Source organism: Malaclemys terrapin, chromosome 16 (assembly GCF_027887155.1).
Source record: "Malaclemys terrapin pileata isolate rMalTer1 chromosome 16, rMalTer1.hap1, whole genome shotgun sequence".
Classification (NCBI taxonomy): domain Eukaryota; kingdom Metazoa; phylum Chordata; order Testudines; family Emydidae; genus Malaclemys; species Malaclemys terrapin.
Genome location: NC_071520.1, coordinates 14,627,795 through 14,643,905, shown reverse-complemented (window position 1 = coordinate 14,643,905; position 16,111 = coordinate 14,627,795). Strand labels below are relative to the sequence as shown.

The window sequence follows — 16,111 nt, the reverse complement described above, 5'->3', positions numbered from 1 at the left end:
TCGGATTGCATGCAAATACATAAGGGATGAGAGAGATCAGTTGTTTGAGAAATCACATAAGCATAACTGGTTTTAAAAGTGTGCAGTGATTAAATATGTGCACCTCGAGCAAGTCAAATGTTGTGACAGCTGCTACCAAGTCTTCAGAAGGACCTCTGTGTGATGTAGGATATATAGGCATAGTCTCCTATGACCTAATGTAGTTGAATCAATGTGTTCCATACATGCTATGCATAATTACCTTTTACAAAAGCTCTGGGTGGTCAAAAGATGTTGCATTTCTCTTTGCTAATGCTAATTATTCTTCAGAGGTGCAAGGGAGTTTTATTATATTACATTTCTGGTCAATTATTGCCCTGGCCTTTGCAGCAAGGGACTAGGATTCCCTGAAGCATTATTTAGTTTTGTGCTGTTATGACGTAGAAATAGGCTGTCAGTCAGATGGGATTCTTGATTTGAATCTAGTGATTAGTACTTACACCTTGCATGTGTGCCTTGCTTTTAGATTCTAACTTTGGAGCAAGTGTTCAGTTTCCCATTGGTTCAGTACCTTCTGAAAAAGAAAACATTTAGTCTCTGCAACCAATTCATTCTGTCTAAGTCTTGGCTTGGTATTCTTGAACACAGTATATAGCACTGTAAATTGGAAAGGATGTGTGTAGAAATGGGGAGAGAGTTTTAAGTCAACCTAAGTGCAGAAACGTTAGCTACAGTGCTAACAAATTCTCTTGTAATTTTTGGGGGTATTTTCTTTAATTCAATAAAAACATTTTTTACCAATAAGTTATGTAATTGGAAGAACTGTCTCATAATACTATAGACAGAGTACATATTGATGCCTGGAGCTAAGATTGTCCAAAAGTTTTAAGTCTAGAGGATTGTAGCTGTTTGTAACTCTTCTTCTCCCCCCCACCTTTTTTTTGGAGGGGGGGGGGGCGATTGGTTCAGAAATGGCACATTTGATTTCAGCCCAGAAGCAAACTTCCTTTAGAAAAATAGAGTTAAAATGTTTGAGAGTGCCTACTGGAAGGAGATGCCCTTTTCCCATTTTAAAAACTATATATACAGTATTTATTTTAAACACTTGCTCTGGCATTTCAATGGTATTTACCAGAAACTTGGAATTTGGCATGGCTTTAACTGCTAGGTCACAGATGTATCTCATTAGTGATTTTGTGGAGATTGGTTGTGGTTTGTTACTATTGTAAGGATTTAAAAAGTCCACTTCTTAGACTATTCACTGATTGTATTTTTATCAGTGTTATTTCCACCCTGCACAGAAGTGTGAATGTAAAGAAACTTTTTATGGAGTCTTGCCTTCTTCCATATGGTGATTGAAGGCACATAGTAAAGGAGTTAAGACCCCCTATGGAGGATGGAGTTCCGTCAGTGCAGTAATGTGTTAAGTATGGGCACACATCAAAAAGTGAAGATACAGATATTTCAAAGCTTTCATTTGGACAGTATTGTCCAAACTGCATAGTGAATCAGGCAGTTCTGTGTAAAAAAAAAAAATGTGATCTTATCATTAAACTTCAAAATGTAGGGAAACAAGGGTTCAGAGTTAAGACTGACAGGAACCTTATTTTTGGTATTTCCAGAGAGAGTTTCACTTTGTAGTCGGTGTTCCTTTAATATAATTTCTTTGAATGGAATCGAATCATATTACAATTCCTGCTTTTCAGTTTGAAACATTTTGTTATGTGGCATTAGTAGTGTGCTTGGCATTTGGAGAAAATATTCATTGATACATTCAGTTGATTATTCTAAACTTACTTTTTAAAAAAAAAATTCTCTACTTAAACTTCTAAAATGTACACACATTTGTGATAAAAATAGTCTAATGTGGGAGGTATTGACACTGGGAAGATTGGTATGGCATGTAATTTGCAATCACTTACCTTTCTTGCTTGAATATGTAGAAGAGAGATCAAATGAATAATCAAGGCAACATTATATAAACCTAATTATTTAGTGCATTTACGATCCATATAAGGCTGTAATTCCATTGAGTATTTCTGTTGACCTCATAAACTACTTGAGCATTGCTTAAGTAGTTTAATGCCACTAATGATAATATCCTTTTATCTTGGCCTCTGAGTGTATAATTATTTGTGCATAAAATAGTAACGCTTTGGTTGTTTGTTAGTATTGTCCTTTTGCTCCTTCTACTCCTGTCGTTGCATCCCTTTTCGCCTCTACAACCGCTCCCATGCGGTGTCCTATAATCCTCATTCTGTTGATTCTGCAAGTCAGACAGATTTCTCTTGTTACACAGTGTGGTAGAATATCTTAATTTACATCCCGCATGTGTGGTTTGCATTTAAACAGAAGTACTCCAGAATTATTTATTTTTATATATATTAAAAAATCTGGTGTGATAAAGTGCAAATTAAACTCTGCCACAGCTGCAGATAAAGAGTGATAGAAACTTGTAGCTGGCTAGAATGTAAAGGGTTTTGTTTATTTTTTTTAATTTTAATTTCTGCAGCATTTCCATTCACAAAATTACCATAGTCTCCAATGCAATGCCACATTTGCAATGGCAACAAGATATTTCTGACATCAGCACTAAAATGATGAAATCAATGTCAGTAACTTAGTGAAGTGTGACCATAATACCATAAACTTATAAATAGGAATATTTGGAAGTTTCACCCTACTGCTTACATTAACTGGATTTTTCAAATGTGGCCCTTATGATTTTTAATCTCAAAAACTTTCTGGTTATCTAAGCTTCACCTTTCCTCCCAACTCCTCCTTTTTCCTCTCTCCTTTTTTGAGACCACTTGGTACTTGCTATAGTTATATTCTGAAAAACTTAGTTTTCATTCTCACTTTTCTCAGTATTTGCTTTATTTCTTATGGTGTTAGAAGTGGTTCATGCATTGTTTTTGGATTGTTGGATATGTTCACGCTGAATAAAATTCTGTAAATGGGTCAGAAGTGTCTTGCCTAGTTGTACCATATGTTGTTGTCAGTTGTAGTCTAGCAGGTCTGTCTGAGTTCTTAGCTATTTTGTGACCTGAGTGTTCGTTCTGCGTAGGTGGTGTGTTAAGAAGCGGATATGCCTATTTTTATTTTCTAGCTCTAATGTGAACGTTCCTGTGCTCTGTAAGGTAAAGTGATGCTTATAAAGAAACCATTGAACTTTGGTATGCTGTAGGAATTTATCCACACGGTATCTAAAGTAAGTCTGCCTTGATTTGTGTTTAGTTTGGAAGTATACATTTCAGTAGGAAAACAAAAAACATGATAATAAACCTTATTTAATTTAAAAACAAACTTCATTAAGATGGAGCTCAGGTTGAGAATACATGTTAATAACTGAAGGTTTAAAAGAATAAGGATTTTGTATCTTAAAGTAAAGTCACATAAAAAGCCCTTGTAAATCTACATCTTTCAGAGTTAAGATAAGGTTTTTTATCTTGTTTGGCTTTTGGGTTTTTTTGTGCCTAAAATTGTGAAAGTATGGAAATGCAGCTGTTCTCCAACCTAGATAAACTGGGAGAACTCTAATTCACTAATAGGAAAACAGAAATGTTGTTGATAACGTAGGAGATTCAGGGGCATATAGTCACCTTCTTTAAGAGATTTTAATTGCAGTGACAGATGGACTTCTGGTGATATGAAGGTGAGTCCACTGAGGTTAATGACATCTTGCAGTCAGATGAACAGCTCTAAATTCCCCTTTAGACAGTCGTTTGTATTGATCTCTGCAAAATATTTTAAGGAAAATTGAAAGAGCAGCAGAATTCTTAAGCTGTGGTATTTGATAGAAGGGAATGACTAGAGCTTTGGAAATCTTTATTTCTATAATTATTTTTAAGGGCAGCAAAACCATGATGTGAAATAGTGAAAATATGCCCATATAGTTTCATTTAAAGGCTGTACTTGTGTAGAAATTCCACAAGGGTGTCTTAGTAAATTATAAAAAGCAACAGAGGGTCCTGTGGCACCTTTAAGACTAACAGATGTATTGGAGCATAAGCTTTCGTGGGTGAATGCCCACTTCATCAGACGCATGTCAGACGTATTTTGTATTCATCCTACAGAAAGTTGGGGAATTGCTCTAATCAGTTTGCATGTCCTTCCTAGAATGAAGAAAAGTACTGATCTCTGAGAATACTGAAATTAAAAATGTAGGGTTAGAACTTCAGTTGGTTTAAATTAGAGAGTTAGGTTGATTTAATTGGGGCTATCTATGCCTACATGGACCAGCTGAGGATCTGGCCTGTAAATTTTACATGTGGCTTTAAAATGTTGACAGCTTCAATATAAGGTTCTTGCTGTAAAGCGGTCTGATAAAGTGCTTCCTCAAGTGGTAGTCTGGGCAAAGAAAGTCCTATTAATCTTCCCCTTTAAAACAGGGGACAGTATGAATTAGAGATCTTTTTGAAGGGCCAAGTTGCTTAAATATTGTCTGTAGTGTGCATAGTGGTGGACAATTAGTTTTCTTTGTAGCTTTATTCAGGATAGAATATATCTCTTTAGGGGGAAAAAACTTTCCTTTTTGTTTCCATAGAGCTCCGCTGTACCCCAGGGCAGTTTGCATGTCGCAGTGGTACCATCCAGTGCATCCCTTTGAACTGGCAGTGTGATGGATGGCCCACCTGTGAGGATGAGAGTGATGAAGTTGACTGTCCAGGTAAGTAGAACTAAAAAGAATTCTATTCTCTGAACTGTTACTTTGTGTGGCAGTGTTACGCTTCAGGTTTGGTTTTTATAAAATGACAGCAATTCCAGGTTCAAACAGACGTCACTATGGGAGGACACTATTACATTTGGTAGAGGATGTTCCTTATGATAAACCTTGACTCAGCTTCGCTTTTCAGCTTATTCAGTAACATCACAAGCAATTTTTCCTTGATTGGGTTACACCTCTGTTCTTGCAATCTATGTGTAGGTATTCTAAATGTGAAATGAGTTGCTAAACTGTTTTAATTCTTAAGGGACAGGAAAAACTACCTTTACAGTGGAATCAAACAGATACCCTTATCTGCAGTTAAAGTCTAAACTTGTCTCTTGCCCTTAAAAATGTACCACACAGAAACTGGATTGAGGCACACTGTTGGACAGTATAGGGGAGGTTGCCCTGTTGCTGCCTATGCTGTGCTGTTCACTTGCATAAACAGAACACGTCAGTGCAGGAAGCAATCAAACTGTTATTTTTTGCCCTCAAACTTGCATAAGGTCATTTTTCAAGAGTTGATCACCCATCAGCTCCATTATTCTAAGTGGGAACAGCTGTGCATTGGTCTCTGACTATTTGGCCTCAGTTGTGACCAAACACTCTTGGAAATCTGGCCAGTACAATTTAAGATAATTTAAAAACAGGAGGAAATGCCCAAGGCTTTCTTTTGGGATAGCGAAGTAGAAATCTGGAAATGACAACTAGAATTAAATTGCAGCTTGGGTTAGATTTTTAAGTTAGGGTCTTTAGAGAGACTCAAACTACACTGAAGTATTGCAGTTTTTGAGTTCATTCTCTGTTTGAACTAATGAATCAGAACTGTAGAGCATCTAGTTAACTCCTTTGGGCTGCCCAGCTGCATTTTGAATTCTGGGCCTGAGAATTATTTTTACAGTATTTCCAATACTTGCAGTAGAGTAAGTATTTTATAGGAACAGTCTCTGCCAAACTTTGCTCATTTCTTACATCCTTTACATATCTGTATAGAGCACACTTTGTGTGGATTTTATGAGCCTGACCTTCATAAATCCAGAACTTGTCTTAGCTAGCCTTGATGCAGCTATCTTGCATATTGTGTTCAGGGTTTTACCTGAACAAAATTCGTGCTATGCATATGGCTAAATGGGGAAATCAGTCTCGTTAGGGTTAACTTTTTGTCAAATGTAGCAGATTTGCTGGGTAAAATAGTTTTTACTAGAAAGCATTTCAGCTTTCAATTGAAGGAAGGATTTATGAAAATGTGGGGTAGATATCTCCTGTTCACCATAAACGTAAGATGGTTACTCCTGCTGTCATAATTGCTCTTTACTATGGAAAGAAGCTTTACAGATATGGAAATGGGAGGATTGTTGGACTGCTGTAGCAGTCCAGAGGCTAGAAATTGTTAGTCATGCAATTTATACAGTAAAGGTTAATGAAAGGTGATTAGGTTCTTGTAGTCTCGGTGGGAATGCACACTATAAACTTGTTACTGTGGTGTATTTCCCTTTCCAAAGGTCAATGAAAGGCCATTATAAGCTATATCCTATTGCCTGCCTATTTCTTTTAGGGCCTGGTTCCATTCATGTTAGCAGCAAAACTCCCTTTCACCCCAAGAGGAGTTGAATTGTGTATGATATGGGACTTTCCCAATAAATTCAGTATGTTCTGAGTTTAGCTATTGTCCCACAAGCAACAATTTCCTTTTGCTAGCAGCAGTTCCAATCTTTTTTTTTTTTTTTTTTTTTTTTTCAAAACCCATTTTGTCAATAAATGGTTAATAGCCATTAACCAGTCAGGATAAGTATACAGGATGCATATTTTTGTTAGTGAGCTGTAATATTTATCTTTCAAAAGCCAATGTGAAATTGAATAGCCTTTTTGTCTCATAACATCCTGTTTTCCCTCTCTCTTCCCTTCCTAAAATACAGATTTATTTTTAAGATAGAATTATTTTCAATTCCAAACTTTAGTTTTAAGCTCTGGTATGTAGAAATGCTTGCTTTTCTTCCATACTCTTGCATAAATATTAGTGGAATCTTTGCATCTGTGTTTGTCCTTGATCCATGGCTCTAGTAGGATAAAGCCCTTTGACTGCTGATTCTGTCTGCATACTAGAAATTATTGGGAGGATTTACACAGCACGTGCTTGCAACTCCTTTCTGCTTTAGTCTTGGAGTCACATGAAATGATTCTTTTCTGATCCTTATCAGGAGTAATAGATTTGAAAGTAATTCATGGTGAAACAGTATTTGCTGTAAAATTTCTAGTAAATAAGAAGGTCATATCTATTAAGGCCTTTACTTGAAACTCACTAAAATGGTAGTAATTTCTTAATTGTTAATACTAGTCTCTACTTCTAGCTACTTGCAGTTTAAACTTCGATGTAAATGGTAAGAATCTAAGAATGCCAATATATATTCAGAGGTAGCAGTAGTTGTGCTTTTCCACCTTCACCCTCTGTAATTGTACCAATAGGAGATGAGAATTTTGATATTTTTCTTACTCCTCTTTGGATTCCCCAATTTCTTTTTTGCCACTAAAAGAGCTCAACTGTGTGGATCAGCTTCGTTCAGTAATGAGAATAGTGGGAGTGAGCAGATAAACAGCCAGAATTGTGCAGAACGTCTTCAGTTTGTTCTGCTTATACTTTATGTAACGTGATAAAATAAAATCTGTTCACGGACAGGGAATGGTTGTCCTAAATTTACCCTGTTAACTCTTTTTCCAAATCTTCTCCACAGCAGTTGCTTCAAGCAACTATAGCTGACAATCATCTCTGTCTCTTTCTGTTTTCTATAGCCCCTATCACTGGAGTAAGCAGTGCAGAGTTAGCAGTTCATGTCTGACTGTTAACATTTAAACTCTTGTGATCAGACACTGTATCACAGCCCTTTTGTATAACTTCATCTTCACCCTGAACTAATTGCCCTACAATAAGGCTTTTCCCAAGGGCCCTTGGTCAGGAGACCTCAATGTTTCAAGATGCTCTCCAACAGAACTTTATGGTTCCATTCCTGGGTCTGCAATCCAGCTGGTAACAAGGTGTCTGTGCTGAACCCAGTAATCTAGGAGCAACATCTTTGAGAGGAAACTGTGTTGGTCTCATCCAACATCCACTCAATTACTTTTCGTAACATGACCTTTTGTGAATCCATAGGAAGAACTCCTATGTGGTCCTGCACTCCTTCACACCCACCCTTCTTCACAGAAAAATCAGCCAAAGATATGGCCATTATTAAATCTTTATAAACATAATCATTTAGCAGTAGTCTGATTGCTGTGAACTCAAGCCTTTTGAAATTATTCTTCTGACTTGGTTCTCATGAAAGCTTAAAATACACATGCACTATATGTGACCTGAATTAGTCGTCCCATGATGTTAAGTAATGTTAGCCAATAGGAATTTATTTGCATAATGTCTGGGCTAAACTTGTTGAATGTCCTTTGCACAATGAAAGTAGAAAACAGGTAAAAAAAACACTTACAACTGGAAGTATTTATAAAAAAAAAATTGGTGGGTTCATTTTAGGCCCAAAAGGCAGTTAATCTTGAGATCTAGTTCCCCTCCCACCTCCACTATAAATCAGAATTGGAAACTTTATTATCCAGTAGGTTGTTCTGTGCAGTTAAAACTGTCTTGTTGGACAAAACAGCTGGAGAGTGTGAGCGTGTGTATGTTTTAAAAACAACAATAACAAAAAACCCCAATAGCTCCTGCATTTCCCAGCAGATGAGCACATTAGCAGCTCATGTATGGAAACCAGCAACCTTTATGGAAATGTCATACAGAAATCTACATTAAAAGAATGTTTAGGTCACAAAGCCTAGCACTCAAATTAGGAAATGCCAGAATGTAGGTTGCCTTTTGTGTATGCATTGAGATGGTTAATTACATGATTACTATTTTCTTCCACAGGAAGTCGGTCTCATTCAGCACATCAGAGGGAGGGTGTTTGCTGAATGAGCAGCTATTAAATAGCTTCATCCTCATTGTGCGGTCCGAGGACTACTTTATTGCACACTGTTCAAATCCTGCTCTGAACATAATTAGTAATTTCCTTCAGGGCTGTTCTGTAGCACTTATCACTATAATATCGGCGTTACCTATCAGCAGTTTAGCCGTACTTGCTTATTACACCATTTTATCTTGTGCTATAGGGTCACTGTTGGTTAGTTGCTCATGTAGAGACTTTTAGGCCTTTGGCCTCAGTTAATTTGCCAAGGCTATTGTCTTACAGACTTGAGGCCTGTAGGCTTTTGCGCTACTGCCTTAATTCATACCTATAGGCTATAGTCCCTCCTCTTTTGTGGATCCCCAAAATCAAAATATCCCAACTGAAATGTCTCTTTGCAGGCTCAGTTCTTCTGCTGTGTTGATACAGGGCCAGTTCAGTCCCAGCTTCAGTAGCTTCCTGGCCTGACCCCACCTCAGTCTGTTTATCCTGTTTGAAGCAGGGCACTCTTCAACAATATTGAGCCTGGGGAGGGCAAAGTGTGTTTTTCACTCTCCATGGGTTTACTTTAGTGGTCCTTCTGCATGTAGCGGGTTATGTATAAGCTGATACTTACCTCAAGAAATTAGACCTTCATCTGCCTTGGGAGTAAGTGGAAAAGTGTTAGCCTGTTGTCTGGAGATTGCCTTGACAAGCATCTTAATTTTGTCCAAGAATTTTGAAAAAGCTTTTGAAAATGTATGGAACAGAGAAAGCTCTCGAATAACCACACTCATGTAACTGACAAACTGAGCAGCAGGAGCGTGGACTGTTCTATGCAAAGAAGAATAGATAAACTCTGGGAATGACGCATCTGCTGGAACAGCTAAAACTGCAGCATGTCAAGCTCTGTGCTGCATTGATTGAAACCCTGCCACAAATATTTAGCTTAATCAGCAAGACTCATGTAACAGTTTGGCTCTTTTCCGTGGTAGGTGTTTCACATTGGCATCGTCTGTATAGTTTGCGTGTGTCTTCTTACAGGCAACTACAGTACAACTGAAATATATAATTACTATTGTCATTTTTTATTTTTTATTTTGTCTGTCTTGAATTCAAACCTAGAGAGACATTCATGAAAGAGTTTACCTTTGGCTAAATGAAAAACTGCCTTGCATGTGCGTTTCTTTTATCTATAGGCTTGACAGGGGACCAACGATCTTATCATGGGAAAGAAAATGTGGACTCCAGGCACAATCGAGGAAGAGGAGGAGACACAACTCGCTTTCACACTGTCAATGTGGCACAGCCTGTCCGGTTTAGCAGTAAGTTGCAGACTGGGGAACCTGGTTCAAATTCCTAGAAGTCAGTTCACAAAATTAGGCCATTTCCTCTCAAGACAAAGATTTAATACTTCAGGATGCAGGATTTATTTATTTATTTTTGTATTAAAAGTAGTGGTTCCAGAGCTAGTAGACAGTAAAATGTCCAAGGACACTTAATTTTAAAAAAAGTTGTCATTAAATTGCATGCTTTTCTTGAACTAAAGTGCCCCGAAGAACATACATGCCAGAGATCTAAATATTTGTATGCTATCCTTTTGATAAGGTTATTTGTAACACTGGTGTATATATAACATGGTAATTATGAATTGTTTCTTAAAGCAATTCTAATGTCATGGTAGATTGAGAATGGAACCCTAAAATACATCTTTGTCCTTGTGTTTTATTGTTGCTAATATATTAATATAGAATAGTACTTCATATTAGTGGTTTTGTGAAAAAAGAGTTGCAGTTTTCTGTTGTAAATTATGGGCTTTAATTTTTCTGGGCTGCTTTGTCTTCAGTTGGAAGTATGGGTCTTCAGTGGGTGTGAAAATCTGGTCTTTTTTTGTCTTGAGAGACTAGTTTCAGCACAGAAGCATTCTTTTTAAACTAGTGCCCCAGTGTTACAAATACTTATGCACGTGCTTTAAGTAAAGCACATGAGTAGTCCAATTGGCTCATTAAGGGTAAGTTCAGGTGCTCACATTTATAAGTGGGGAATAAAACCTTACTTATTTGAGTTTGCTCTAGAAAAATGGTGGGATAAAAATTAGACCTAAGTCATTCACGTTTAATACTTTAAATTTTCAACAGTGAGTTCCTAGGGAAATATTGAATTTTTAAGAAAACTGGGAACTATAATAGCAGTTTATCTGATAGTATGAGTGTTAGCCTTCAAGGAAAAATGTTCTTAAGAAATAAAGCACTTTGGAAATTTGTTACCTCTCACCCCTCTAAAGGGAAAAAAAAAAAAAACCCACTCAGAAGTCAGTTACCTAAATTTTGTTAATGATCACTTTAACCTGTCCTTGCTCAGCTGTCATGAATATTCTCCAACCTTGGCACAGGTGCTCTTTACTTAACCTTGATGATGATAACTAGGCTGAGGTACTTGCCAGTCAGAAAATGACCCAGTCTTGGTAAATGGGAATACTGTGTAAAACTTTTTGCATGGTTGTTTTAGCCTAGGTTTTTAATCCCTAGCATTCTTATTGTGATAGAGACTAAACTAAAAGCAGATACATAGGAGCGGAAAATCCAAATAAGTAAGGCTTAAGAATTTCTTTTATTGGAAGCAAGATGCAGAAAAATGTTGCTTCACCATTTAATATGCTATTTAAAATAAAATGCCTTTTGACTAGAGTAGAGAACTCTCCTACCCTATGCTGAAATGACTAGTGTTAAACTTCTTAAATGCTGCTTTTTGGGTGGTTAATGCAATTTCTGGATAGTAGTTAAGTAGAGTTGAAGATCTAGATTCCAACAGGAGAACTAGTCTGTAACGTGTGTGGTGGTGACTTTACACAGAATGCATTTTCTGTAGAATGAGGAATTTCATTGATAAGTGGATAAGGGGACAGGTGTTGAAAGCGGTAGTGAAATTTTTCAACCATAGTATTGCTATAAACAGAAGCTGTGTCACAGAGGCAGACAGCTAACACAAGCCAAAATTAAAATAAACATTTCACTAAGATTAAAGAAAAGCAAAGAGGTTTTTTAAATATATTTTATAAAATTTGTGATGGACTTAACTAGTTTTGGTAAATTGCTGATTTTTTAAATTACTTAATTCTTTTATAACAAATTGGTATGGAAGTAGTTCTGGTGGCTATAACTTAATATGCCATGTAATCCAGTGTGTTGGCAGACCATTCTATCTGTTCTTACGCCACTCACACCACTGTGGTAGCGTTTTGTCTCTGAAATGTAACTGCAAATAATAGTCAAGGAAACCCTATTTTATAAAAAGGCTTGAGAGCTGTAGTTCAGGAAGTAAGTGGTAACTGTGTTAACCCACTGCATAAAACTTTTCCTCTCTTCCCTGAAAGCAAGCTGTTGATCATGCACTTAAAAATAAATCAGGCAGAAGGGGGGTACTGAGATTTGAGTATTTAAACATGATTTATCAGGTCATGGTTTCAGTTATGCTATACTACCTATGTCTGTTTCAATGAACTCCGCATAAATGTGACTCCTCAAATCCTGGTTACGTCATTTTCGTATTTGGGTCAATAATATGGTATTGCATTCAACCTGTATCTCATTCAAAGCATTTGAATGATTACAGATTAGTCAGATTTTTATTCGTTTAAGACATTAAGTAATTCTAAAGACGTGGGTTGGAAGATCACAAAAGGACTTCAGAGCTGTAAAAACCTTGATAATTCTCTAGCATGTGAAAAATGAATATTCCACTTTGTTGAATTTTAGCAAATTTAGAAAGAACTTGGGTATGGTAAATAGTTGTATTATTTCACTACTTTGACAGAGATCACGGTAATTCCAAAGCAAGTTTTGGGGTCCTTTTGGTTATGAACAGAGACCAGATAAATGTTCTAGCAAGAGTTAAGTAACTGATGAGATCACTGTGCCCTGGCAAGTGTTGCAGAATTAATGTTGCCTTGCTTCCAGTCCATACCAAATGCAACAGCTAAGATCATCTTTCTTCCTGTTAACTCTGATTGTGCTTTCTCTCTCCCTAAGTCCCACCACTGGATGCTCATCCACTCCAGTAGTGTCAGCCTTGAATGTCCATTTCTTCAACAAACATTTCTATGCTTTCTTCTGCACTTCACCTTCCTTATAAATTGCCCTCCCTGAACTAATCCATAAGACCACCTTCACATCCTTCTTAAAGACCCACTTCTGCTGTGAAGTCTACAAGAAATGTAACGGGTTACTAGTGGCTGTGTTTAATGACAATAGAGGAACATGGATACTATTTACTTAACAATTATTACTTGTAATAAAAGAAGGAAAAACCTTTGGAAGCATCAAGTTGTGCATGTTGCTGACTTGTGTAACTGCATGATCATATCATTCTCTTCCTCCTGCTCCCACTCTTTTCTTCCTACTGTTTATTACACTTTTTGCTGCTTGTTTCAAATTAGACTAAGATCTTCAGGGCAGTGATGGGGTGTGATCAGGTCTTTTTTTTATGTTTGATGTCTTGCGTGGTAGAGCCTCTAACCTGATCAGGGCCTTTGAGTGCTACCACAGTGCAAATGAAAAGTGGTAAGAAGTAAATCATGTTTAAATGAAATCCTAGAAAGACAAGTTTTTGTCAAGAAACTTTTTCATCAGGAAACGTCACCATACTCTTTAATGCACGTCATCTCACAGTTGTGGGGTGGATTTTAGACTGTGTGTGTGTGTGTGTGTGTCTATATCTATATACGTAGGGGTGTGTGTGTGTACATGTACGTGTACACACACACCCCTCTACCCCAATATAACGCTGTCCTCTGGAGCCAAAAAAATCTTACCACGTTATAGGTGAAACCACGTTATATCGACCTTGCTTTGATCCGCTGGAGTGTGCAGCTCCCCTCCCCACTTCTACCCCCCCTCCCCCCCGAGCACTGTTTTACCGTGTTATATCTGAATTTGTGTTACATTGGGTCGTGATATATCGGGGTAGAGGTGTGTATAGTGTTCTGAAAATATTTATAATATATACTGGCTTATTTAATTAGTAGGTCTGTGTTGTCTCAAGTTAAGATCCTAATTTTGGGGGATGGTTTTCCCTTCTATTCTCCATGTTTCCTAGGAAAGTGCCCAACAGGATGGCATCACTATGAGGGCACAGCCAGTTGTTACAGGGTGTATTTAAATGGAGAGAACTACTGGGATGCTGTGCAGACATGTCAGAGGGTGAATGGATCGCTGGCCACTTTTACCACAGATCAGGAGCTCAGGTTCATCCTGGCCCAGGAGTGGGACCTAGAAGAGAGAGCCTTTGGAAGGAAGGACCAACGTAGGTGAGTCAAGAGGAAAAATAACCATTTCATATTGGATGAAAGTGATTTTTACATGAATTAACAAATAACTGCTAATGTTGTGCAAACTGAGTAGTTCACTTTGCTTAGAATTTAATAAAAAATTTAAGTAACTCTGTTACCATTCTGACTAAGCTACTGCCAGTTGTCATCAGTTTTATATATTAACCAGCATTAATGAATAAACTGCAAACTTCATATGATTGCTTGCAGTCAAGTAAATAACTTTTTTCAGTCTGAATGTCTTTGCATTGCTGAACAGAAAACAACCGTAGCGAAGAATTAATTATTTTAGTGCGGTGTGCATTATGTTGAGGTTTTCAGTGGAGTACTGGGAGAGTTCTAGTTTTCTCTAAACGTTTAAACTGAATGTTCAAGTTTATTGGCAATAAAAGACCAATAACACGGACAACGTTGCTAGCGTGAGATAGGAATGAAAGGGCCATTCTGAGAGAAGTCTCTGAACATCTGCGCTAGTTTAGTTTGAGGCGAGGATGTTCTCAGCTGTTCTATTTGAGAGAGGACTACTCCCCCAGAATATAATTACTTAAAAAATAGAATTACCATTATTTTATCCATTATTTTATCCATCAGTTCTCTGCTGTGCTGTCCGGTCACCAGTACTATTACTCTTTTTTGTTACTGTTGCTACTTCTGGTTCTAATTCAGCATCAGACAGGAAATGCATTTGACAGATATTTTAAGAACATGCACTGCAGTAAGTTGAATTTGTGGTGCTTCAAGATATTTCAGCGCTATCAAAGCAACAAAATTATGAGCTTGATCTTTGTGTATAGTTTTTACAAATCACAACATAATGTATATCAATAAAATAAATACTGATATCTATGTAGTATTATCAATCCCTTTTTAAAAATAAGTTACTGTTGGTGAATATATTTCCAAAATGTGGACTTGGAATATAGCAATGTAAAGCATTAAAATATTTTTAGGTCAATTTAAAAGTGGAAAAACAGGAAATTTAGTAGTAAAGTTCTGTATTACTTGTTCTCATTTTTATGGTAGTATTTTTCTCCTCTTGCTTTTTGGAATTGTTTAAAAATGCCTATTTTTTAACTACTAGGTTCTGGGTTGGATATCAGTATGTCATAACCAACCGAAATCGTTCTCTAGAAGGTCACTGGGAGGTGGCTTATAAAGGTAAGTTTCTGAAATTAGATGCTAACTTCCATGCAGCTCGCTTAAAAATAAAGCTAGTTAAACATAAGCTTAAAACAGCTATCCTCAAGCATGAATGTAATCTATAAAGATAGTTTCATTCAAGGGGAGAGAAGTTGCTGTAATTCAAAGGGAGAACTGCTTCACAACATCAATTGGAATGGTAACTACCACTTTAGTTTAGGCTTTAGAAATTTCCTGGTACTAAATGACTGCAAAATACAATAGAATGGAAGATTTCTATCCTATGTGGGGGTTTCCTTTGAGAAAGATGGGAACTACATTTGGCTGAATTTTGTAGTTCCATATACTAGCGGTTAATCTTATTTACAGAATCTCCATAAAAAACATTGTCGTCTGTGGGAAACCACTTTGTAGAATAAGTAGGTTTAGCTGTGATGAGGTAAGTTTGTGGTTTCAGTGTAAAAAGAATAAAGAACACTGAAATGCATGGGTATTGCCTTCTCTCATTTTGTAATCTGACCACATTTTTGGAAGAGTCACTCAATTCTCCAGACACCTGTGAAAGTATTGCTACCTCTTTTATTACTCAGATGTTAATCAGAAGCTGTTTGCAGCAGCTCAGTGTTAACAAAAATAAGTAAACAACTGAATAGTTTATTAGCCCAGGAAATTCCAAGATTAAGCTTTGAGCAATCTGAGTTTTAAATCTGCAGTGTTAACAAAGTGAATGTTACATACAAGTAATCTACAGTTTAATTTTCCCACATTTCCATAAAAATTAACAAGTATCATAAACAGGTAGGTATGGAAATAGAAGGTGTCTGTACCAGAATGAGTGACAAAATTGTTTCACATTGGTGTTTTAAAGTGAGTCTAGTTTGTACGGGCCAGAATTTTCCATATAGCAGGTATCATTTGATTCCTCTGATAGAGTTCATTGAAATAACACTTAAAAACTCAGCGATACTATCACCTGTTTCTTGTTCTAGTTTAATTTTCAAATTGTTTGAAATGGAGGTTGAAATATTTGCATTTATA

The 16,111-nt window shown here is 36.8% G+C and overlaps 1 protein-coding gene across 2 annotated transcripts in view; it reads left to right on the top strand.

The window, feature by feature from the left end:
- DGCR2 (DiGeorge syndrome critical region gene 2) overlaps nucleotides 1–16,111 on the top strand; it is a 75,322-nt gene that overhangs the window by 27,870 nt on the left and 31,341 nt on the right. For both annotated transcript variants that reach the window (XM_054007024.1, XM_054007023.1), the window contains 4 exons: nucleotides 4,526–4,648; nucleotides 9,807–9,932; nucleotides 13,702–13,912; nucleotides 15,015–15,091. In XM_054007024.1, coding sequence (XP_053862999.1) covers nucleotides 4,526–4,648; nucleotides 9,807–9,932; nucleotides 13,702–13,912; nucleotides 15,015–15,091 — 537 coding nt within the window. The remainder of the gene's footprint in view (nucleotides 1–4,525; nucleotides 4,649–9,806; nucleotides 9,933–13,701; nucleotides 13,913–15,014; nucleotides 15,092–16,111) is intronic.